Source organism: Lagopus leucura, unplaced genomic scaffold (assembly GCF_019238085.1).
Source record: "Lagopus leucura isolate 7727_CA_CO unplaced genomic scaffold, USGS_WTPT01 Super-Scaffold_73, whole genome shotgun sequence".
NCBI lineage: Eukaryota > Metazoa > Chordata > Aves > Galliformes > Phasianidae > Lagopus > Lagopus leucura.
The window spans coordinates 40,226,670-40,252,308 of NW_024962252.1; the positions used below are offsets into that span (position 1 = coordinate 40,226,670).

General features: G+C 39.0%; 3 protein-coding genes across 3 annotated transcripts; 2 read left to right on the top strand and 1 right to left on the bottom strand.

Annotated features, from left to right (window-relative positions):
* The first annotated feature begins 1,104 nt into the window (after nt 1-1,104).
* Nucleotides 1,105-3,573, top strand: LOC122191604 (calcium homeostasis modulator protein 6-like). The gene is made up of 2 exons (XM_042891926.1): nt 1,105-1,771; nt 2,906-3,573. Exons 1-2 carry the CDS (start codon nt 1,211-1,213, stop codon nt 3,149-3,151), a joined length of 807 nt encoding a protein of 268 aa, XP_042747860.1. The 5' UTR covers nt 1,105-1,210; the 3' UTR covers nt 3,152-3,573.
* Nucleotides 3,574-5,242: 1,669 nt separating this feature from the next.
* On the bottom strand, nt 5,243-25,639 carry TRAPPC3L (trafficking protein particle complex subunit 3L). The gene is made up of 5 exons (XM_042895337.1): nt 25,506-25,639; nt 21,155-21,252; nt 18,381-18,480; nt 6,731-6,916; nt 5,243-5,724 (listed from the first exon to the last, which is right to left on the bottom strand). The coding sequence occupies exons 1-5, from the start codon at nt 25,545-25,547 to the stop codon at nt 5,608-5,610; spliced, it is 543 nt and encodes a 180-aa protein (XP_042751271.1). The 5' UTR covers nt 25,548-25,639; the 3' UTR covers nt 5,243-5,607.
* LOC122194348 (calcium homeostasis modulator protein 5-like) lies at nt 7,530-10,053 on the top strand. The gene is made up of 2 exons (XM_042895336.1): nt 7,530-8,232; nt 9,318-10,053. Exons 1-2 carry the CDS (start codon nt 7,693-7,695, stop codon nt 9,705-9,707), a joined length of 930 nt encoding a protein of 309 aa, XP_042751270.1. The 5' UTR covers nt 7,530-7,692; the 3' UTR covers nt 9,708-10,053.

A 25,639-nucleotide genomic window follows, 5' to 3' on the forward strand; every position in this document is an offset into this window, starting at 1 on the left:
AGGGGACCCCAAAATAATTGAAAACAGCAGCAATAATCTGAGGTGGAACAAACTAATTTACTAAACATAGTATTAGCAAAGTACAGTCAGAGAGAGAGTGTGCCTGAATGGTAGATAGGCCTCACCACAATGCTGAGGTGAGAAGTGCAGTCCAGTTAAGCGGATGAAGAAAAGCAGATGGCGAAGCACAGACGGCGAAGAGCAGATGGAGAAGAAGGAATCAGGTGACCTTGCACAGAGTTATATCTCCTCGCTGACCTCAAAGCCTCCTGGGGAAACATAGTTCTTCTCCGTTGGACAAACATTCGGAACTCGAGCATCAGAAGCCAAACCCCCCAGTACATTACATGATGTTATGGTGTAGAATACTGATAACCAAAAATCATAAAACCATGACAGTCTGTTTGCATTCACAGAAATATTGTAGCAAGAGTAACAACCCAAAAAGCCCTGTGCTACTTCATCACTTTGCTTTTGAGGACCATCTGTCAAACCATAAGATAGAAGACTTTGGAAGGTTACAGCCACCGCCACATCACACCTGGTGAATTTTCTTGAAATAGTCTCTATGAAAATCCAGTTGGGCTGTGAGTGCACACCCTGGGTTTTGTGGTTAACCTACGTGCCATGATAATGCCCCTAAGAAACAGTGCTGTGTAGATAACAGCATTCAGATTCTATTCAGAATGAATTCATCACACTGGCACAACGAAATAGCTTAGAAGGTTCCTGGTTCATGTGAGAGCAGATAAATTTGAACCAAAAATCCTGGGTAAATTGTTGTGGCAGAAAGATGACAGTGAACACAACTGAGAGTGGTTTTCTCACGTTTTGTTAATACTGATGCCTCATGCAAAAGCTTCCCCGAGAAGAATTTGAAACTTAAGCCACTGCTAGTTATAAAGGACAAATATAAGCTATTGTCTTGGAGAAAAGGACATTTCAGTGCTGTTCTGGTGCTGATCTCAACTGTGGTGAGTTTTTACTTGACTGTTACACAGTGCAGTGAGTTCATGCACTTCTATGCTTCCTTTAACTGCTTCAAAATTGCTAACAGAAAGTGAAACAGAATAAGAGCAGAATAAGAAAGTGAAAGCTCTGTGAAAGTCTTTAAAAGCTGTGGGCTTTGTGGAACTACGTTTTTTTCTTTTCTTTTACTGGCTGCGCTGCCCTCAAAACAGAGTGAGGCCACTGTAGCCTTCAGCAGAAAATGGAAAAACTGCGCACAGCAATGAATTTTTGTATCCACTACCAAAAGACTCTGGGTTACAGCATCGTGTCACTGCTGACAATTGCCAGCGAGCAAATCTTTTCCTTGGTGGCCTTCAGGTGTCCCTGCAACTCTTTGAATAGTCTGTATGGCTGTGTCTTCCTTCTAGCGCCAGCCATCCTTCTCTTTCTGCTTGGCTGCATGGTGAATGTCAGGACTTGTCTCCTGCTTAGATACAGCTGCCCTCAGGAGAAGAAACACTGCTGTGGATCTTGGAGAAAAGGTCACTTCTACCTGAAAGTGCTGGCACCAGTGACAGCCAGCATCTTGGTGGCCCCCCTCACCTGGATTGCAGTGGCCCTGCTCAGTGCAAACTTCTACGAGTGCGCAGCCAGCGGGAGCAGCTTCATCAGGAACCAGATGTGCAGGGATATGGACAAGCCTGAAGCATGCTGGGAGCTGCTGGAGAAAATACCCTGTGATGAGAACGCTGTCAGAGGTCTGAATAAGCTGAATTTAACTTCTAAAGGTAAACTTGTCAGCTTTCAAGCACAGTCTCAGGTAAGACCTCTATGCTCTGCTCTTCCCCCAAGGATTCCTGCCTTGCCTGCTTCACACACACTCGTACCTGCTAGCAAAAGCACATGGTTAGCAAAAAATTCTTTGGTCAAAAAACTAACATAGAAAGGCAAAAAGAGGCTAGTTTGTGCTAGCTTCTCTTTTTGGTGTTTGCATAGTAATCTCTTGGCACTGGCAATGGCAAAGCATTTGTCAGTGCTGGGCAGTAGACCAGCCTAGATATCAGCACTTCCACTGCAGCTTTTCTTCTTGTTCAGATTATGCCTGGTGCAAGCTTTTGTCTGTTACCCTTCCAAAAATCTCAGACTTATGTAAATATGCGTTAGTTGAGAGGAAGCTGAAGTCATTAGCACAGGGGAAGCCAACATCTCACTGCAAAAAGGTGAGCTAACAAGTGAAACAAAGAAGGACAAATTGTTTGATCATGAACCTAAAAGCTTGATTCTATTATTAATTTCACACTAATAATGTAGGTGAACAGTTAGAATATATGTGCATCTTGTTACAGTCTCCTTCTTGTGCTGAAGGCAAGCTGCGTAATAAAAAATAGCTCTTCTGAGTAGATTTTTTTCCATTTGGAGTGAAACAAAACCAAAGTGATTTGGCAGCACTCCAGTTTTGTTTCTGTGCTTGTTCCTCTTGACTCCAGAAGAAAGTTAATTTATTATCAGTTCTTCAGGAAAATCATTAATACTGATTAATGTAGTTAAGTTTGCAGGAGATAATAATTACACACACAAAGTGTTTAAATTTGTTAGATATTTAGCATATGGCTTCTTCAAGAAAAAGCTGAAAAAGTGCAGAAAGGAGCAAAATTGAGGAAGATAGATTGTTATTGATTTTTCAGTGAAATCGGAAAGAAACAGACTGATCTAACATAAATGGAAGACATATGAGATCATATACTTCATTTCTTGCATCTGACCTACTTTCAGCAAAATTAGGAGCCAAAAAGTGGTGTGGATTCTATACAAAATAGGAAAGATTTCTTATTTGATAGCCAAATCCTTGTTCTGCCTATGAAGCATTGCTTCCATGTCCGATTCAATGTTTTGTTCTATACTCTCGCACAGGGCCATGTGAAAACACTAGTAACACATTTATTTATTTTTCAAGATTCTAGGATGGTTGCTGATAGTCATCGTCATTACTGTGGCAGTCATTTTAAAATGTATCAGCCGCTGTTGCTCCCCAGGTAGCTATTTTCAGCTAAAGTTCTGGAAAATTTATTCGGAAAAGGAACAAGAGCACTTCGAAACCAAGGCTAAAGAACATGCAGCTCAGCTGGCCGAAAGAAACATGAATTACATTTTTGAAGCCACCAACCCACCGCCATCTCAGACTCCCAGCAATGAAGACTGACAGAAGATTTCACTCCCATATGCATTCAGTAAGAATGATCAGTATTACAGCATGATACACAAATACATTAATGCAAACAGAGGCAAAATCAGTACACTCAGTGAAGGAGATCAAATTTCCTATGGTTTAGGGTTTGTAGACGAAGCACGTAAATGAGCAAGGGTTTTAGTAAAAAAAAAAAACAGTTTGTAACACTGGTAATCTTTTAACCTTACTGATCTAAAACAAGCTTTATTCTGTGCTCTTACTGAAATCAATGAGAATTGTATGTTAAAGGCTGGTAGTGTAAACCCCGGGAGACTTTTTAAAAATAAACTTCATAATTTTGCTTAAGTACATTTAAATAAGCGTATGGTTCACGATGGGATTATTTCTTTTTTGTGTCAATGATCATTAAGAAAAAGTCATATGTGAAACAGTAAGCATCCACAGCAAAGATGTCAGCCAGTACTATGTGATTACATACAATATGTAATAACATTTAACTGACTGGTATCATTTTAACTGAATAAACGTTTAACTGATTGGTATCATTTCACCTTCATGTACTCAAAAGGTATCCCAAACCTTGCAACAACTGTGTTTCCCAGGGTAGTTTGGAGTTGGGTCATGACAGTAACAAGTGTTCAATTTGTTATTTGTACCTCCAGGAAGCACAATTATGCTTAAAATGTTTCAGTTCACCTCTCCTATTAAAGAACTCAATTGTTCACTGATATCTAGGGGATAATAAATCTGCTCTGGAGTATTGTAAATTGGAAGGTAACAATGGCCCTGAAATTAGCAGCAAGATGTTTCTTGACTCGGTGGAGCCAGGCTTTGCCATAGAGACGCAGTAAAATTGTTCAGGGTAAACTGAAAGCATCTGGAGAAAGGTTATGCCTTTTTTCTACCCCGATGAGAAAGTCCAGTGAAAATGCTGTCTGGAATTGTGTTCATCCTCTCAGATGTACCAGTTGGGCTTTTGCCATTTTCTACTCCCAAACACATCTGTAGGATGATGCCACCCTCCTCTTCAGCAGCAACCTTCAGAACTTCCCCACATCTAAAAGAGAGATGTCTAAAAGCTGTTGCCGTGAGATTGTACCTGTCTGTCAATCAAAGGAAAATCTGACACTGATATCTCTGAGTTCACTTGAGCACTTGACACTCACACAAGGCACTCCAGCTCAGCTGGAACACTTCTAAACAACCTTCACTACCAATGCAGCCTGGAGGATTAAAGGATTGAGCCAAAAATACCTGGGAGTACTGGTGGATGGCAAGCTGGACATGAACCAGGAATGTGCCCTCACAGCCCAGAAGGCCAATTGTATCCCAGGCTGCATCCGTGGCCAGCAGGTCCTGCTCCTCTACTCTGTGCTGGTGAGGCCCCACCTGGAGTACTGCATCCAGATGTGGGGTCCTCAGTACAGGAGAGATACAGACATGTTGGAGCGCATCCAGAAGAGGGCCACAAAAATGGTCCAAGGGATGGAACACCTTTCCTATGAGGACAGGCTGAGAGAGCTGGGGCTGTTTAGCCTGGAGAAGAGAAGGCTGTGAAGTGACCTGATAGTGGCCTTTCAGTATCTAAAGAGGAGATACAGGAAAGAAGGGGACAGACTCTTTAGCAGAGTCTGTGGTGACAGAACAAGGGGAAATGGCTTCAAGCATAAAGAGGGTAGATTTAGGTTGGATATAAGGAAAAGATCTTTTACTTTTACTTTAGGTGAGGGTGGTGAGGCACTGGAACAGGTTGCCCAGAGATGTGGTTGATGTCCCATCCCTGGTGACTTTCAAGTAGAGGCTAGATCAGACCCTGGGCAACCTGATCTAGCTGTGGTGTCCTTGTTCATTGCTGCGGATTTGTGACCTTGAAAGGTTCTTTCCAACTCTAAGGATTCTATGATTCTATGGTTCTGTGATTCAATGAAAGGCAGAAGGATGTCCAGTGTAAAGGACAGTGAGTGAGTGGCAAACCATTGCATACCAAAGCAGACACCTCACAGTGAGAAACTGCATATTGTAGGATTTATTATTCTTAACTACAATCAGACAGGGAAACAAAGCATATCTTACCAATCATGCTTTTAAACTTCACTTCCCCTCTCCCCCCCCAAAAAGAAGGAAAAATAAAGTCATGTTCACCTGAAAACACTGAAAACATTAGGTGTCTGAATGAATATTTTGCACCCAGCATGCTCTGAATACTGAAATAAAGCATCCATTTTGTTCAAGAGTATGGTTATGTGAAAAGCAAGAGCAAAGACATGTTGATCTCTTGTACTCATACCTGTGCCATGAGGATTAAGATTTTTACTCTGACCTCAGCTCTGCTTTCTAGATTTCTTCACCCTACCAACATCTGAGTGGTGCAGATGAATCAAGGAAACATTTCTACCCTGCATTTCATCTTCAGAAACAAAAGGTCTAGAACATCACATAACAAAGGTTTATCTCAATATTTCTTTCATTTATTTCTTTTTTGCTTTCTTGTCTTCAGCCTTCCTTAAAAACGTAATTCCTATTTCTGTCACAGCATCACCCTTCAGCTTGTCTTGCAGAAAGGTCACTTCTGCTGCCAAGTGAACCTAGGAAGAAGCAAAGAAGCACTCAGTTCATCTCCTTCCTCTGGTTAACAGTATTCTTATCTCTCTCTTACCACAAGGGGACCCCCTTTTGCAAGTTTTGTAAAAAACAGATTTCCAAATTTTAAAAAATATATTTCCAAACCAAATTAATAGAAAGAAAGCCTACATACTAGAAATAGCATATGTTAATCATCAGTCTAGTGCTTTGCTTTGTTCCGAGAACTGAAGATGTGTACTTGATTTTGTGATCACAAAATTTCCTGATCACATACTTAAGTTATTAACACTCTTGTTAATTGGTCAGATATCATATATGTATCACACGTTATGATTCTGAGACTGATTTATAGAAATAATACTTACACAACTTTTACTTTCTTGAAACGTAAGACATATGACAAATCAGATACTCATTAAAAAAACAATGCAGCCCAAATGTTATCTTCCAGAAAATGAGACAGAAGCTCTACAGCTCAGTGACATTCAGATTATGGCCTTTGCGTGTTCTTTTGTAAAAGCCTTAAATGATTTGGAATGTCATCCAGTATAGTTCTGATTATTTGGTTTTTAAGTTCTCTGCATCCACATTCTCTCTTTCGCATGATGCTGCAGTTGTATTGCTGTGACATGAGAAAATTTTATTGATCCTCGTACATCAAGGATGGAAAGAATCAGGGATGCTTTTAACAGTAAAATCTATGCAGAAAAACCGAAATAGGATTGAGGAGCAGATGACAAGCCCAGAACAGGACCTTGGCTCCCCCTGTTCTTTGTCAGCTTGGTCCTTTTCCCACAAGCCCTCAAAGGAGCCCAGCTGAGACTGTGCTTAGCGAGCCAGCCTGTGTGCTTCTTTATCTCAGGATCAGCCTGACCCTTTCAATTACAGTTTAGACATTAAATCTGAAAGAAATTTAATACTAGTAAGCTTCCTTGAGCAAGATGTGTAGCATTCCTGCACCTCTCCACATGAACAAAAAATGGAGAAAATGGATGTGTGCTTCCTTACCATTTCCAAGGCACCTCGAATCACTCCACAGAGGAGGTTGCAATAGCAAAGGGATGCTCGTTCCACTGGCAGCTCCTCCACAAAGTCCACTAATGGGTTTTTGTCCAGGATTAAGGAGAATTCATTTCCTGCAGCACTACTGCAGTTCACACTGGGGGTGACCCCCAAGTACATTTTGAAAGCCACCTGCAAAAGGAGGATAGTCAGCCACTTGAATCTGATGGGCACAAACCAGAGCAGAAACTTTAGGATGCAACATCCTACATACTAGTTTTGCTCCAGGAAAGTAGGGGTAAGGAACAAGTAGTCTTGAGATCATACTAGATTTGTCTCTTTTGTGTTCCATTGTATTCACAAATTTGGAGCTATGTGATACTCCAGAGAAGTACACTGTAAGGCTGCTTGTTCTCTCTTTGATGTTCCTGCATTTACAGCCCCATAAAAAAACAGTTGTATTGTAATCCCTCATGCTTTCGCTCAGTGTCGTTATGCTCTTCTGGGGCCATTAGCTCTATACTGGCCTCTGTGTTGCCCTACATTGCCAGCAACTTTGATAATCGCTGCTCAGGAACTCCTGCAACTTGTGAGTGAGTTTACTCAGTTCTCCATATGCAGCCAAAACAAACAAACAAATAAATAAATAAACAAAGCTACAACTGAAACAAAAGAAGAAAGAGTAAAACTAGTAGGATGTATTTGATAACAGGGTGGGGTTTGCTTCTCTGCCTCTACTGGTTAGTATTACTTTAAATATGCAGCATCTGCTCTGCTGGTGGAGAGGTCCCATATGCATGCATTTTTAGTGAGATCACTGTGCGAACCAGGCGGTGCTGAGGCACCAGGTTCACAGCAGTTGTTCTGTCTGTGGAGAGCTCTCCCGTAACACACAGCCACAAGCTGCTCCAGTTGAGGATAAGTGTTGTTGTTTTTTTTTTTTTTTACCTCTTTGGTGAGTATCGGACATGGAAGGTTTCCGAACAATCCTGAAATTCTTTATAAACCGAAGAACTGCTATTGGCTACAGCTTTATGGCTCTGCTGACACTGGGAAGTGAACGTGCATTTTCTCTTGTTGCTTTCAGATGCCCCTGCAGCAATGAAAACTTCAAGTATGGTTTGGTTTTTCTTTTCTCCCCAGCTTTTGTTTTACTTGTTTTTGGATATTTCCTGAATAATAAGACCTGGAAGCTCTTCACAGGCTGCTGGGTGAACCCCAGAAAAATATTCCCCAAAGGGAATATCTGCCATTTCTTCATTATCTTTGGACAAATCACATTAAATGCCCTGGTAGCCCCAGTGATGTGGCTTTCTGTGGCTTTGCTCAACGGGACTTTTTATGAATGTGCCATGAGTGGCTTGAGAAATCCTGCCTACTTAGATGCAATTTGCCACAACAAATCTGTGAAGTGCTTTGAGGAGCTGCACAAGGTGTCCTGTGGCAAAAGCACCATGCCCTTTTCAGAGAGTGAGGAACTCAAGCTAACACTGCAGGCACACTCCCAGGTAAGAAAAACAAGTGGGAGGATATTAAAGTTTGTAATACTGCTGTGAATCATCTATGGAAGGTGCTAAAATAAAACCATTGGCTTAACATAAAGTTTTCTTATGATGCAGCCCTGCCAAATTCAGTAATTGGTATTATTTTAATTCAGTTTGAATGATGACCTGTCTCAAGGTTGGGGGAGGATTCCACTGTAGTAAGGATTAGTAAAGTCAGATAGTTTAAAGCTGTCTTTCTGAAAGAAGAGAGCTCTGAAGAAAAAAAACCAGCACTGGTCTTTGGTTTAGGAAACCAAATCAACAGATGTCACCCTATCTGATGGGTTATTTACACTGCAAATCCATATAACAATCATCTCCTATTTTTATATCATTATATATACCGTAAGGAAATCTAGATCGTTAGCAGTACAAAAATACCAAAAAATTAGATTTGTGACTCACTGTCTAGATAACTTGTTTCTGTTTGCATTTCTCAAGTTTATGATGCCAGATGAAAGCATCTTTTTGTACTGCTTGGAAGAAGAAAGAAACACTAAAATAAAACCAGAGAATGCAAGGCTGAGATTACATTCTGCTATACTTGTGCATTACAGTTGTTTTCATTGTCTTGTAATGTAAAGAAACTTAGAGATGAAAAGCCAAAATGAAGGAAAGGGAAAAAAGTGCTATAGAAAATGATGGAAAGACGATAGTCAGCATATGTCAGGAAGCATTCTGTGGAGCCTGTAAGTCTTTGTTAGATGACTGTATTCATCTGGAACTGTTTCCTACCCAAGTGCTGTTTTTATTTTCATTTCCTCAGGCAAATAGGACCAGAATGCAGGCAAAGACTACAGTACAGGAAAAGCAATTTAACTGAGAGTTCTAGAAAGAAAAAACAAATGGGTCTTAAGACTTGAAGTTGTATGCACCACAGGAAACAGTGAAAGACCAATGACTCAGGGTATAACATGGGAACAGATAGGTTCATTCTCCAAATTGCAAAAGAGTGAAGGGCTTCTGAAAAACAATATTTTAAAAACATATGGACAAACATTCTTAGTGTTTTGACTTTAACCTGAGGTCTTTTTCTTTTGTTTTCCCAGATTTTAGGTTGGTGTGTGATAGTGGCTATGGCTCTTTTCTCCCTGCTAACCACTTGCTGTGCCAGCTGCCAGTTGAAAATCAGCCATCTCCAGCTGATGTTCTGGAAGGTGTATGCTGAGAAGGAGAAGGAGCAACTGGAGCAGACCTTCCAGCTGTATGCCACCAAGCTGAGCGAGCGAAACCTGAAGTGTTTCTTTGAGAAAAGAAAGCCAGAAGTTATGCCCCTGCCAGCTTTTCAGGCATGGGAAGATGCTTCCCAGCTCTACACTTTCAGCAGTAGCAAACAGCATTATAGCACAATTCACAGGCTAGTTGAAGAAGGGCAGAAAGAAGTCAGTGAGGAAAGAGAGACAACATATGACCTCTTAGACAGAAGGGAAATACCATAGATCACATATAACTTCAGCCTTTCTCTGCTGTGCTAATATAGCATACTTCTAGCTTCTTTTATCTGTATTTTTTTTCACAGTGGCCCTTTTATTCATGATCACATTCCCTCCCAGTTTCATACTTGCATTTTTTTGTTTTATGAAATGAAATTACTTTTCTACAACAGTGAAAAGACTGCAGTATTCACTAGTACTTCAGCCTCGTGCCATGCTGATATCATTGGCTTTGTATCAAGTAACAACAGCAAGAAGGATTGCCTAATGACTTTTGAGAGTGTCTGGACATATCCTATGTAAAAGGTGCTATAGCACACCTGTTCTATATAAATCAAAAGGGTATTATAAAGCAATGCAATTTGAAATGGTTGTGTAATATAATAGAAGTGTGTTGCTTTCTGACAGTCCACTGAAAGTAAAAGTTTTGCTACCAGATCATCTCCAGTTACAGGAGGTTTTGAGGCACAGAGACATTTGGCTACTTGGGGCATCTCAGTATCTTTGGTCTCCTGTTACACATAGAACACCACAGATGGTCTCCTTGATAACTGGTCCTCCTTATCCCTGGGATGTCTGTGGGGAACATAGAGTAGTGATTTCACTTAACAGTGAGATGCCAGGTAATTACTGGGACAAATCTTACAGTCAAAATTTTAGGTACCAATAATTTTGAAGGGCGTTTCTGATGCTGCATAGAACCATCAATGAATACTAGACCTGCAGCCAGCATGTGGCAGAGGGCTTAGAAGAAAGTTCCATGTTTTAAGATGAGAAAATACTTTTGCAGAGGGCTAATTTTTATATTTTTTTGACATCATAGGAAATGTAGAATGTATCTGGAGCCAGAGATGCAAGCAGGCTAGGCAGGTGGGGCACAGTCCCTGCTGTGGATAAGGCCTCTCACTCCAAAGACTTTTGCTTCATCTCACATATGTATAATTGTACAACACGTACAACATAGGGTGTCTGAGCCTTTGCAGATGCTATATAAAGGAGGCATCACTTTTCTGCCAAGTTCCTCTCCCTGGAATGAAAGCCTGGTGGGCTTTTATGCACAATTTTACTGCCAGTCTCTCTGAGTCTGCAAAGAATCATAGTTTTGGCTCTTAATCAGGCTCTTATCAACAAAACAATATATACCACCCAGCTCTTCACATACACACTGTGTTTCTTAAGAAGAAAACAAAAATCTACCTGCATTTACAGACCATTACTTTTTTAATGTAGATAATTCCACTATCTGCTTAGATTTTTTTCTGCATATTCAGAAGATCTTGTGATCGTTGAGAAAAAGTTTTACTGCTTTTTTTTTTATCCCAGCTTCTACACTTTGCAGCAGACTTAGACCGTGTTACTCACCTCAGTGTATGTGCTACAGCTAAAAGCCTAGAGGCAAGCCTGCCAAAATGAAAGTCACAATAGCAGGCATGTCTGGCAAGAGTAAGACAGACCTGCAGCTTATCACAGAATCACAGCCTTTCACTTCAGTAAATTAATGGCAGGAAACAACCAGAGTATGAACGAAGCTCTGAGTATGTAATGGAATGTGTGATTACAGCAGACAGGAAGGATGCTGTTTGTACAAGCCCATATCGTAGGTCTTCTGAGTTTTCTCACTCAGAAAACTGTTCACAAACTAAGCTTTATTTGTGTAATGGAAGGGGGTTGGAACTAGATGATCTTTAAGATCCCTTCTAACGTAAGCTATTCTATGATTCTATGATTCCCTTTGATTTGTTCTCTTTACTTATTTTCTTCTGACATTCATGCAATCAGTCTCCTACTGATCCTGTAGGATTTATATCCTGCAGAAGATGAAGGTCTTTATTATACGCAGTTTAAAAGGAGAGACAAAACTTCTTTCAGTCCTTCCAAAAGAATCAAATGCAGGCTTCTACTTCATGCCTACTGAATGAAAAATTATTTCTACTGTTCTGCTAAATTTCACTTCCCAAAGCTGTCTGTTCACCTCACCAACACCACAGAAACCCAGAGCAAGCAAGGAAGAAGCGGGGAGTGCACTAAGTAGATTAACGAACTGATATGTGAATATAAGAAACAAGCTGGGTTGACATAACAATGAGTTCTCTACTGTTCAGTAAGATCTGGGACACAAAATTTAAAGCATGTGCAGAAGAGGAGGGAAAGGTAAGAGGACCAAGTAGTCCCACCTCCAGTTTGGACAATCTTTTCTTCCACAGGAGGTGGAAGCGGAGCACTTTGCTGCATGCTCATAGGTGATTGGTATTAAGAGTGTGAGGAGATGCTGGCTGCAGCTCTCAGTCCTCTATCCTGGTCTGCTGAGAACCGGCTGCACTTAACAGCCCTATGGCATGAAAGATCTGGTGGTTTTGGCCAGCCAGCTGCAGGGGGCTGCTTCTTCTGCATTCCCTTTTTTCTCTGTGCCTCATAGCATGGTCTCTACCTTGGAAGTATATCTGCTGAATCCTCAGTACTACAACATATGCCTGGTTGGAGCCTCAGTACCTCACTGAACTTTGTTTCCAGGGCTGTGTTATTCTAGCTCTGCTGTATTTCCAAAATGTCTCTGATTTAATGCAATTGCCATGTGGTTCTTGGAATACTTCTATCAAAACAGACAAAAATAAAATACAGTTTGACCTATTTTTCCAGCTAGAATCTGATTTTGGCAAATTTAACTCCATTCCTAAATCAGCTATTACAAAAAGCTGTTTTATATCAACACTGTCACCGAATTAAAGTTCAGCAGCCACCACAGAAGATCATTTTCAATATTATCCAAAAAAGTGACAAAAAAAAAAAAAAAAAAAAAAAAAGACATTTTCTCTCAGAAAACTTAGATTTTGCATTAAGTCTGATGCCTGTCAAATGAGTCCACAAATAAACAGACAGCATCTGGTCTTTTTCTATTCCAAATTCTGTACCTCATTTTACTCACTTCTTCCCATCAGTGAGAACCCACTTTTCTCAATTCATTTGTCTTACCTCTTTTTCTGCTATCTGCTGCTCAAATTCTAAGTCTTGCTTACACCAGAAGAACAAGAACAAGACTAGTTGAATGTGCTAGGCCCTCACATGCTTTTGATTTAGTTTCACCTGGGCTTTGAGTTAAGGTATGACAAATCTTTCAAAATTCTATTGTTATAATTTCTGGTATAAAAGACAACTTACATGGAAACTGTGCAAATCCAGTGGCTGGTTTGCAGTGCAATAGAGCACAAAATTAAGGCAAAATTGAAAACTATATAGTGCAAATTTTTTAAATGTCTCAGTAGTACAAGTAATTTATGTGCATACATAAGTAATTCAAGAAATATATAGGAAATTAGGTGGGGTTTTTTGTTTATTTTGTTCTTTGTTTTTGGTGGGTTTTTTTGTAGCCAGGCTCTGACTGGAGAGAAGTTCCTTTAAAACTACCATGTGCAGCTTCCCTTGTGGTAGAACAAAGGCCTCTCAGTCTTTCTTTGGGACTCCAAAATTGAGCGAAGTGAAATAAATAAACCATTTCAAGAGCTACATTTATAAATTTGCCTCATTGTCATCTGTATGAAATGAAATAAAATTAAAAAGAATATATGTTTAGATGAATATATCGGCTCGTCATCTATGAGCCTATATGTTCATCATCACTGAACCCATATGAAGAAAAACAAGCAGAACTGTCTTTTGAAAATGTGACTCTTTGGGCTTATATGTACTTAACATTAAACAAGGAATTTATGCAGTCAGCATTTAAAGTGTACCCCAACCTTTTTTCAGGTTCTCATACTGCAGCCCATCTTTCTTCAGCAGCATGGCTAAAGCTCAGTCAAATTTTGATAGTGCACAGAAGCAGTGTAGAGCTATGAAAAGCAGTTAGGAGGCCACTAACTTCCCTACTCCTAATACTATTGGAGACTCCTCCCTACAACTCTACAAAGCCTTGTATGCATAAGTAGTGTTGCGAAGTAAGTGATAACACACTCTTAAAAACCAAAACCATAAAATCAGATGACATATCAAAAAGATTAATCAAGAACATTAATTGATCTACTTAGAAGGGAAAAGACAACCAAAGTAATTTTTGCTGGCATAGTGCAAAGTGCAAGGTATTGCACTTGGATTGCAACTTGGATCCTTGTTATGTGTGCAGACTGTGAGATCTCATTGAGAGCAGGACTTGGGGATCCTGATAGATGAAAAGCTGGACATAAGTCATTAGTATGCCCTTGAAAACTGAAAAAAGCAATGGTATCTTGTGCTGAGGAGACTTCATTGAGGCCTTCCGGTACTTAAAGTGAGCTTATAATCAGGAGGGAGACTGACTTTTTACCATATATAAAAGTGACGGGAGAAGGGGGAATGTCTTTAAACTAAAAGAGAGAAGATTTAGGTTAAACGTTATAAAGAAATTTTTTTATTCAGAGATTGGTGAGGTACTGGCACAGGTTGCCCAGAGAAGCTGTGGATGCTCTGTCCCTGGAGGTGTTCAAGACCAGGTTGGATGGGGGCCTGGGCAGCCTGATCTGGTGGCTGGCAGCCATGCCCATGGCAATGGGGTTGCAGGGGACTAAAACTACATGATCTTTCATAACTCTTTCAATCCAAGTCATTCTGCTATTCATTTGCCAATATAGAGTGGTCTTGTGCAGCACGACTCCAGTGGGAAAGGGAATCTCATCTATTTCTCTACAGTTCTGGCTTTGGAGGATGACATGGTTGGAGTCACAGCCCTGGTGGCCCTGTGCCATAGGAGGTGACATAATTCCTAGATCAGATCTGAACATCGAGTTCTTTACTCTTTACATCTTTTTTCAAAGACATCAGTGATGCTAGAGTTCTGAGAAAGGATGAGGCAAACTTTATATGATTATAGAGAAAAATTATCATCCCTGTTTCAAAAGTTACCCTCAGTTATACTTAGACACAAATTCTGAATCCAGTGTTAGATGTTACATCTTCAGCTGAGCTTTGCTCTTAGTATTATTCCTCAATTCCAATTTGCCAGTGAGCATAAAGACTGGCTTTAGGTGGCCTGTTTGGTTTATGCAAAGTCACAGCATCAATACAAGGAGCCAATGAGGACCATGTGAATTCATGTGGAAAGACTTAGTTTGGTTGACTGCCAACCCATGTTGGCCTTCCTCCAGTCCTGCATAAAATAACACTAAATCCCAGATTCTGCAGTCTGAATCACTGTACAAAGCTTCAAGCCCCTAGTCACAGAAAATGAATGCTTTAGGTGTACCTTTCCTTCACTATTTATTGACTAGTATGGCAGGCTGGCTTTGTATTCCTCACTGTATGCTTTCTCTTTTGTTTCATCTCTTGGAAACTTTATGCAGTGAATACCCATGATGTGACCTTACAGACTTCTTTTTTCTTCAAAGGACTGCAGGATAGCAGCTATATTTACAAAAGTTTGGTTTTAAGTACTTTAACTGCTTAACCTTACTTTAACCTTTTAACTGTTTTTACCCTACACATTCATTCTCAAGAATTAGTGGAGTTAAATATTTCAGCATTTTTTTCCTTGCCATTACTGAAGACTTAAAGAGAACATGTAAAAAGCTATGCAATTTTGAACCAGCAACTTTAACAGTTATTTTCTGGATCACTTGCAAGTGTTTTGCTGGTATGAGTGTCAGACAAATGCACTTGATTGTTGGTTCAAAAATGTTTTGCCAAATAAATGTGTATTTTCCATCTCCTCTTTTGCCTCAGAAGGGATATACTCTTTCCACAGAACTCCTCTTTCAGTTTGCTAAAAATAAATTTTCAGGAGACTTTGAGCTTTAAAGTTTGTTCCAATCTTTCTGAGCAAAATAAGCATCCTTTGAAGTACCAAAAGGGTAACAGTGTATTTTTCCTTAATTTCTCACCATATTTTGTTTCCGAATCTCCTGTACTGGACAATGATGATTCAGTTATGCTACAGCAATTTACAAAAGGAAGCAACAAGGAAATGCAAGAATCAGCAAACCAGATATCTACCATGTATATGAACACGCAGAGGCAACAAAGAACATGCTCCAGATAAAGAAAGAAATAAAAGTGAACAAAAATGTGATTTTGCAGGCTGGCATCATTCTTCTAATGACAGCATGTTTTGGCATTATGATTGTAATGTTGCTTGCCCTACATTTTTCATTCAACCTCCAATGAATCCTTTACTCTGGCTCAGCTTTGCCTAGAAATGACCTTTGTTGTATATCATCTTCATTTGAGACTCCAAGACACACTTTACTTCAGGACAAAATTTAGTGTCCCCTAAATTCCACTAGGTAACTGGCTTTTAGTAATGTCACCTGCTTTTGCTTTAAACTTTGGCACATCTGGTGTGTGTGTATGTTATGCATGTGTGCATGTACAGTGAACTAATTTTACAGTCGTATTAGAACAGCAGAGGTGTCCTATATTTCTGTCATAGCTGTCAGTTCCCATAAAACAAGCATTCTGGAATGATAATACAAATTCTCTCCCTCCATTACAGAGGTAACTTAGGTATTTCTGACATGTTGTGTCATGGTTTCACACGAATGTGAGCAGAATCACATACCACCGAGTACTATCCAAATGCACTTTGATATAAGAAATGTCTAAGCTACTAGCATGCACATGTTCACTGTGTAGACAGCCTGGTGTTTCACAGCTCTGCATTCAACATCACATTTAGCTGACGGTAACATTCAATTATTCTCAACAAGTATGTCAGACATACTTCCATCTCCCAAAACAAGTCAGTGGAAATGAATCTCAGTTCAATTAGTTCATGCTCTCCCCACTTCAGCAAATGACCATTGAGCTAACAGTTCTTCATTATAAAGGGGGATTAATTTTTCTGACTGGGAAAGCTCAGGCATATCTTCACTGACAACACTGAAAATCATTAAAGGCAAAAGGAACCATGACCAGTGATCTGAGCATGTTTAGGTCTGAGCCAACTCCATTTCTGTGAACTACCACCTCCTTTGCAGTGACTCTGCATTATAGGAGGGCAAGACATCCTACGGGTTTCTCTTCAAGCTTCCCCAGGACTTACCCTAGTGTCAAAGCTGTATCTTAAGAAACCTCCCTATTACTACGCAGTTTTCTCCTATATCTTCTTGTCTGCCAGTAGTGTGAAAGGTTACTCAATAAGAGGGAAATTTCCATCAGAAGGTAGAAGTACCTATACTGGTGTGTTTGTTTGCTTGTTTTATCATTAGATCTGTGACTCTCCTGCCGTTGAGTCTTTATTTTGCAGAAAATTCATCAGCTTCTTCATAATATTACCATTCTACGGTTAAAAAACATCTGAGCAAACTATGGATATGCTGAGTGGTTCATGTGGCAAGAATAAGAATACCAAATTTTAAGAAGTGTTATGAGTTGATTGACCCATATAAGTTCCTAGAAAATAAAAATTGAGGGAAATATACAGTTTGAAGCTAGTAAAACTGATTTTTTTGTTGTTGTTCATCAGATTCTGTGGAAAGAGCAGAAGAAATCAGCTTAAGCAGCAGCAAACAAAAGAAAACATTACACTGTTCTAATGGAAAACACCTTATAGGCTAGTAGAAAAGATTGGATTCATAGAAGGACTTAATATTAGCTTCTAAACTTATATAAGCTTATATTAAGCTATTGCTTAATGAATGACTTTAAGGTCAGTTAAGGTTAGGGATCAGCAACCTCTCACAGCTTGTATCCCACAGTCTCTGATACCAAAGACAATTTAGTTGGCATGTAAAGAACAGAAAGGATAGGCTTCCTTTGTGTAAAACTTCGTAGCAGACAAGATAAGTGTGCTTAAAAAAGAAAAGATAAGAGAGTCTGGGCAAGGACAGGATAAAAGGGTTTAGAGAGTCTGTTATGCATGCTACAGAATAATGTGGGTAACAATAAGCAGAATGCATATTTACACCCTGCCTTTGCTGGCTGGGATAAACACCGTCTGCTGACTGAAGTACTGAAACCAGATGTTGCAAGTTTTTGCAATGTATTAACATATGTATCGGAATACTTGGAATGGGTGGGATCTTCATGGCAAGTGTCTGAATACTGATATGTTGAATGTATGTAATAAGTGTGCTTTAGCTCCTGTGTACACATGCCAGAAAAGAGATCCCCAGGTACCCAGAGCTGCAATAAAGCAATGTCAGCTTTCTAAATTATCATTTGGTTTTGAGAGCTTTGTATCTGGATTTTGGTGACATCTCTGTCCTCAACTCAGATACAGTGCTACTACCGACATGAATCAGTTCAGTAGTTCTGATGACCCAGTAGCAAACTTGCCATTATCATAACCAACTGCAAAATTCTTATCTCATTCAGCATCACAATTTTTGTGCTATGTTTTGGCGCTTTGGGGACTGCTATCTTCTCTCAAGAAGAAACTCTGTGAGCTACTAGCTTAAGTACTTTCAAGACCTGCCTGGATGCCTACGTGTGCGACCTACTGTAGGGAACCTGCTTTGGCAGGGGGGTTGGACTCGATGATCTCTGGAGGTCCCTTCCAACCCCTACAATTCTGTGATTCTGTGATTCTGTGAAGTGAAATTGTAGATAAAAGCTATATTTCACTCAAGTGAAGCGTGGGTTTGACTGTAGGGATAATACAATTCTCATATAGCAAAAAATGTAAGTAACATTGTTCTGGAGCAAACTTATGGAGAAGGAAAAGCTAAGACAACTGAGGATAACAAAGCTCTAAAGAACATAAGTCTTAATTACCTGTGCAATCATGTCTGCCGTTTCAGAATAACTGCGACACCGTTTTACATCTGAGTGAGCTAAAAAATCATCTATCAGCCTTATGCCAATGCCGTATCCCCTAAGAAGAGAACAAAGAGAGTTAACATTCAAAACGGGATAGCTTTCCCACCTATCATCCTCTGAATATGTTTCATGTGCTTTCTCCATTAGAAAAATAATAATAATAATAAAGCATACTTCTAAATGAATGGCTTTAAGGACATCAGATTTTGTAGTCTGGATTCTTCTTTCTGCCGTATTTTACAGCACAGTAGGATGTAGTTCATGTAGTTGTATGAGGAACTATGCTCCTTTAAGCATGATATCCCCAGCAAGCAAAGCATAATGTGAATGTTGTCTACATATTCATGCACATATGTGTATTTACATATATAAGAAACTGTATATGTGAGTGTAATATATATAAATACATAAATAATACGCAAATGAAGGCTGATTTTTGTCACTAAAGGATAACATAGGACAGGATTTCTCCATTCCTGCACAATCCTCAGAGTTCATCTCACAGCACCCCTATGAAGAAGAACAAAGCAATTGCCCCTTTCAGTCACAGCTCTTGTGCCTGCATTGGCATGGACTTCAGCAAATATCTACTTCCTTTATCCTCTTATCCTTTAATCTCTGTCTTCATCCTTCCTTCACAATCCCCTTTTTTTCTCTAACATGTTTTCTCTCTTCATCTAATAATTGCAGAATTAATCCAGAAGTGGATATTCAGTATACAGTTTCAGTGCACCCTATCTTTATTTTGTATTTAAAATACTGCAAGTTCAGAGAAACTAGGTAAAAAAGGACAGAAGTTAATGAAATTTTCCATTAAAAAAATATTCATTTCTAGCTCTTACATGTTAACAGAAGTCAGTAGTTACACAGAGTGAATAATAAATATTATCACTTTAATAATTTTTTGGAACAAAACCAAAAGTTTATGCAATTGACAAAAATGTTACAAAAAAAACTGAACAAACTCAGAAATGATCTTAGGGGTTTTCACATGTTCATGCATGTGGATATTTTCAGTTTCTTCCTATATGCTGGAGACCTTACACCTTCAACAAGGCAGGCTGCAGTCAGTGGAGCTTCTTACTGTTTTTTTGTAACACATCTTTGCCAAGAAGCCAAAGAGTGATCTGATGTTCAATGTGATGACAAGACAGAATGTGGATTTGGCAGCATGAGGTTCAAAATTGCAGTATGTTATGCATCAGAAAATGATGAAATTTTTATCACTTAAGTATCAATATCAATAAAGTTGGCAAATAAGTGATCAGCAGTTAGCAAGGTGTACATTAGTGATGCACAAGCCTATTTTCAAATTTTATGCATTAGCTTTGGAAAGTTACAAGCATAATAAATTCACAAGCAGCTACTTGGCAACTATACACTGAAAAACCTTCATCTCACTACAGATTGTGTATGTGCATTTATACAGAGGGAGAGATCAGAATACTTTTCCCATCTGTTATGGATTTGCTGTTCTACAATATTTCTTCCCAAAGCGGGGCTGTTTCTACTGTCACAGTAGTAAAAGTGCTCATATTGCAGCAATGAAACCTGTCAATATTTTATCAAGTCTTTCCGTTTAATGAGAAAAACAAAAAGATTTTGTAGAAATAGGTGTTAGAACAAAACCACGAGGAGCAATACATATCTCTGCATCTTTCAAAAATACCCTTTCCTAATTTCTACTATAGCATCAGAAATAAGTCTGCTTTTGTGGTTTTGTTTCTTTGCTTGTTTATTCTTCTTTTTTTAATGTATGATTTCTGTTAGAGCTGAATGAGGGATTAAAGTCAAATTACGATTTGAGGGATGCTGTCTCTTCAGTCTGTGAATAAATTCCTTTTCTTTATCAGATCAATGATTTTTTGCTAACTTCCATGGACAACTATTGGACTAAGGCCTCGTTGTAAGCTTTTAGATTATGAGTAAAGCATTCATAATCTAATAGAGCACACAACTGAGAGATCTGAATTATACCCTCGAGGAAGGGTATAATGACTAAAGAAGGAGGCTGTCTATTGACTTGAAACACATTTCTAACACCTTGCTGTATGACTACTTTTTAGTGTCCAAGTCGGAAAACCACAGTGCAGCCTAGGTAAGGGGAAGCCAAAGGAAGGCTGTATGAACAGTGAATACATAAATGCATTGTTTAACAGGCAGCCAGAGACTTGCTGATGTCCCACCCCTGGATGTGTTCAAGGTTGGATGAGGACCTGGACAACCTGATCTGGTGCCTGATTTAGTGGCTAACAGCCCTGTCAGCAGGGGATTGAAACTAAATGATCTTTTAGATTTCTTCCAATTCAAGCCTATGATTCTATGTTAACTTGGAAACACGTGTGAAAAGTAAAAAGCTTGAGTAGTTTGAAATGATGTGAATGTGAAGGAGTAGAAAAGAAGAGTTAATATGGAAGTTGAAAATTAGTACACGGAAATAGATGAAATTTAGAAGTCTGTTTCATTAATTAGCTATCAAAGAGTTAACAAAGAACATGTAAACAATCAAAAAAATCCTCACGCTTTTCTTCTGAAATTTAAAGATAATTTCTCACCATAATTCACAAATAAATTATTCCTGTTGTCAGAATACTTAACCTTACCCCCACGTTGTCCATAATCCTTGACAGTGCTGGAACCCACAAGACAGAAGACATATAGCTGAATGATGATATACAGGTGGTCAAACTGCCTTATCAACGAGGCTGAAAATTTAACGCACTACTTACATTTTGTCTAAACAGCTGTTGACATCTTCATCTTTTTCATAGTCCTTACACAGCTGGGCTACCAAAGCCCCATATGTGAGAACAAAAAGTTCTCTGCTCTGCAAGATAAAGTTAGAAATTGAAAATGAAACAAATTATGATCAAATTCCTCACTTTTTTTTCCTTTTTTCTCTATTAAAAGCAAGCAAAAATACAATTTATGTTAATAAAGAAGCTTCTGTCCACTGACATGTAATCACAGATATCTGTGATTTAAGCGTGGCAGAGCCTGACTTGATCATCACTTGAGCCTGTACAGGGATTTTGTTCGTCAGAAAAAGCGTTTGTTGGGATACAGCTAATTTCATCAGATACATTTTTGCATTCTGCAGCACATATAAATGTTGGATTGATAAATGTTGTCAAATGCCATTCAAACATAACAACAAGCATTTATTTGCAGGAAGAGTATACAAGGAATTAAGATATTAGTCCTTTTATAATTAAAAAAAATGTGTACAGTAAATTGCAGTTCTTCCACAAAAATATAATTGGTCTGACTCAGATCATCAGCTGATTTCTGTGCGAAAAATAAGCAAATACAAAAAGTATAATAGGATAATGGATAATGGAAAATTTCTATAATTCAGCACAAGTATAAAGAATAACATTAAACAAAAGAGAAAAGAATCAGTACTGTTGACATTTCTTCTTCTTTACAAGTCTTTACATGTAATCATAGAACACCCGAAGTTGGAAGGGATCCACAAGGACGACAGAATGCAACTTCTGACTCCACACAGAGCCACTTTAACTTATTCTCAATACCAGCTCTCCAAATACCCAGACAGATTCATTGTGATGATATTTCCATCACATATAAGCAAGCAAATAGGCATCGCTGCTAACGTGGCCTGCTTTTGAAGTTTCATATCCTGTTAAACAGAGGGTAAAAGCCTATAATTTCTGAAAAAGATTTGATTACCTAGATTTGGAAACAGTGATTTCTTTTAGAGGATTTATCTGCATTAGGAAATGTAATATCAGTTATCTAACATCATAACTAAATTAATTTCAACCTATATTTGATACATATACAGATTTATGTTTTCCCCTTCATTTAACAAGTTAGCCCCCTTTTCCAAAGTAGACTTAGGCAATCTTTTCTGGCCCAGATTTATGGCCATCATTTTCTTATGCAGTTTCTCTGCAGGCAGATATGGTTGGCATGGGTGTGCTGGCTGGAATGGTATGTCCGGTTCTGGGCTCCTCAGTACAAAAAAGAGAGGAATCTCTTGGAAAAAGTCCAGCAAAGGGCCACAGAGATGATAAAGAGCCTGGAACACATCTCTCACAAGAAAGGCTGAGAGACCTGGGTCTGTTCAGCCTTGAGAAAAGAAGACTGAGAGAGATCTGATCGATGTCTATAAATATTTAAGATGCAGGAGGCAAAGGGATGGAGCCAAACTTGTTTCAGCATTGTGTGGAGATAGGACAAGGGGAAATGGCCACAAAGCATAGAAATTTCCTCGCAAATATGTGTAGGAACTTCTTCACAGTAAGAGTGATAGAGCACTGGAGCAGGCTACCTAGAGTGGCTGTGGAGTCTCCTTCTCTGGAGATATTCAAGACCCACTTGGACACCTACCTGTACAACCTGGTCTAGGGAGCCTGCTTTTGCAATGGGGTTGGACTAGATGATCTCTAGAGGTCCCTTCCAGACCCTACAATTCTGTGATTCTGTGACTGGTCAGAGTGACTAAACATACTGTCATCAAAATTATCTGAATTGTTTCCAACACACTGCTGGACATTACTTACAGTTGATGTTAACAGCAGAACAATTACATCAACTGCTCCATCACTCAGCTGCTACCAGAAAATTGTGACTTTTTTTTTTTTTTTCAAATGAACAGCAAAATGAAGGAAAAACAATGTGATGCTCTGAAAAGTAAATGCAATTTAAAGGAAAATATAAATCACATTGGCAGGAATGAGTTTCACAGCCAAGTCAGATGAAATATTGGCCTATGGCTTGCTTTCCTCAGTAAAGGCATGCCAAATATTCTCTTTTTAAAGTGGCTCCACAGGGTAACTGAGTATACTGGATTGACATTTGGTTTACCTGTCTCCTCACAACATTCCTCTCCTTAATTTGTAATGAGAAAGTAGGCAATTGAAAGTAGTCACCTAAAATTTAGGTGGCTAACATTAAACAAAACAAGTCCTGTGCTTGGTGTGAATGATTTAGCAAGATTGGCTAAAGCATGGGTAACCATTATGAAAAGACAGCGTCTAAGTTTCTCACTACAGAAGATGTAGTTGGTATGGCTCTGTCTCGTGAGCAAGACCATGGAGATGGACAAGGATTCCAGTCACCTATCAAAGGAGTATAGAAAGCACTGGAAGCACTGGGATCCTTAGTTTTCACAGATCTGGAATAAAGTTATCTTCCCTTCTCCCCTAGGTCATGATCCTACAGGATCACATCTATAGCACACTGCTGAACTGACTGTATCTAGTTGGAGTAGTAGTTGGTCTGTAGGTCTGAGAGATTAGGTTGATTGTAATTAAATTCTTGGACAGAAATTAATCCATAAAGGTGCCACAAGCCTGCGGCATGTGGGCATATAAGAAGTGCTTTTTATTTATAGTCAGTGGAAAAAATAATAGTAAATGCCAATGAAAACAATGGAACAGGAAGAACTGCTTGGCAGAAAAACCTTTTCCTGCTCCCACTGCATCAACAACTTGAAGTTTAATAAATGTTTCCATTTTAATGTCACTTGTCAAAATGTCAAGTAGTGTGGAACCGTATCTTAAGGTCACCTTGGTGATAACTCCTGTTTACAATAGCATTACACACTTTGGCAAATTCTCATAAACAATTTTTTAATGCATTAAGTGGACATTATACAGATTCTGTATTGTTCTAGCCTCAACAGGTCAGTGTTGCAATAAGAAAAATGCCTTAGAGAATCATAAGCACAGCACAACATCATAATTGACATTATTAGCCACTCTTTCAGTCTATTGAAGAAATAATCTTTTTATTTGACTTTTTTTTCCCATGAACTAACGTTTGTTGTTGTTGTTGTTGTTGTTGTTGTTGTTTACTTTATTTATTTTTTTCCCAGTGGAGACCTTTATCATCACCATCCGCTAATTCTTCTCTTTTCAGGAATAGCTACAATAATGTCTTGGAGGCTTCTGGAATTTTTCCACTGCCCTAATACATCAAAACTCATCATTAACCACCCAGAAAGCCCTGAGGGTCTAGGTTCCTGAAGAAAGATGTGGGTAGAATTGAACATCCAAACACAAAACAGATTTCATTTTGCACTAAATTTAATGACTATGTAAACACAGAGGCACATAAACTCATCTGACATTTCTATTTTTGACTGATGCTCTCTAAAGTACTTAGTCTTCTGCTTCCGAATATACTCCAGATGGCAGAAACTTTGTGTCCATGTTTTTCTAAGCCTATTTAGATCTTCAGTATTAAGGATCTTTTTTTTTTTTTTTTTAAAAAAAAAAGAAAAGTCAAGTGCTAAGTAAGACAGTAACTTTGTAAAAAATTACTTATCAGCAACCTCATCTCTTTAGTTTGCCATACAGGTGTGTCACAATAACACCTCTAGGCACATTTTCTCTTCAAGACACAAAACTGTTATTTATGCATTGCTCTGTTGTTGGTTTTTGTTCTTGTTGGTTTTGTTTGTTTGTTGGCTGGGTGGGCAAAGGGGCTGAAGGATTATTTGTGGTAAAATATTTCTAAATAGTTATAAATTTTCAACAATAGAAATTCTGAGGAAACTTAGTGCTTGCAGTGTTTAACAATCACAAGCCCCTAAGTTCTCCACAAGAATTATTTTCTTTCTACACACACTCGTAGTACATAGGATTTCCTAACTGACTGCCCGATCTATAGCAAAAGTAAGCCTCACCTTACATAATATCTGCTATAACGAATCCATAGGACATTTAGATCAACTGTTCCTGATGTGGAGACACATTCTGATTGTAATCTAAGGTATAGAAAGCCTCATCTGAGAGCTTGGAGGACCACCTCACTTTTGGCAAATGCTGTGGCTAGAAGCAATTAAGAATATGAGGGATGTCTGGCAAGGACTCCCTAGACTTACTGTCTCCAGTGAGGTACAAAAGAACCACCCTTCTGATCCTAGCAACAAGAACAGTACATTGTATTTCAGGCAGCAAGCCTCTGCTCTAATACTGGAAAACTCATCCCCATCCTTTCTGTACTTTCAAGCTGTTCAGAAATAGTCTGTACAAAACACATCAATACAATAATAGCTCATTCCTTCTCCATGCACAATTGCAGTTGCACACAGCAAAAACATCTTACTATTTTGTGGCTGTCCTGCTTTCTTCCCGGAGGCCGTGACATGTTGCTTGTGTAAAGCTTGACGTATGTGTCAGGTTATACTGTTTCTTCCTCAAACAGCATTTTCTTGTTCCCTCTCCTAAACGTCCCTCTTT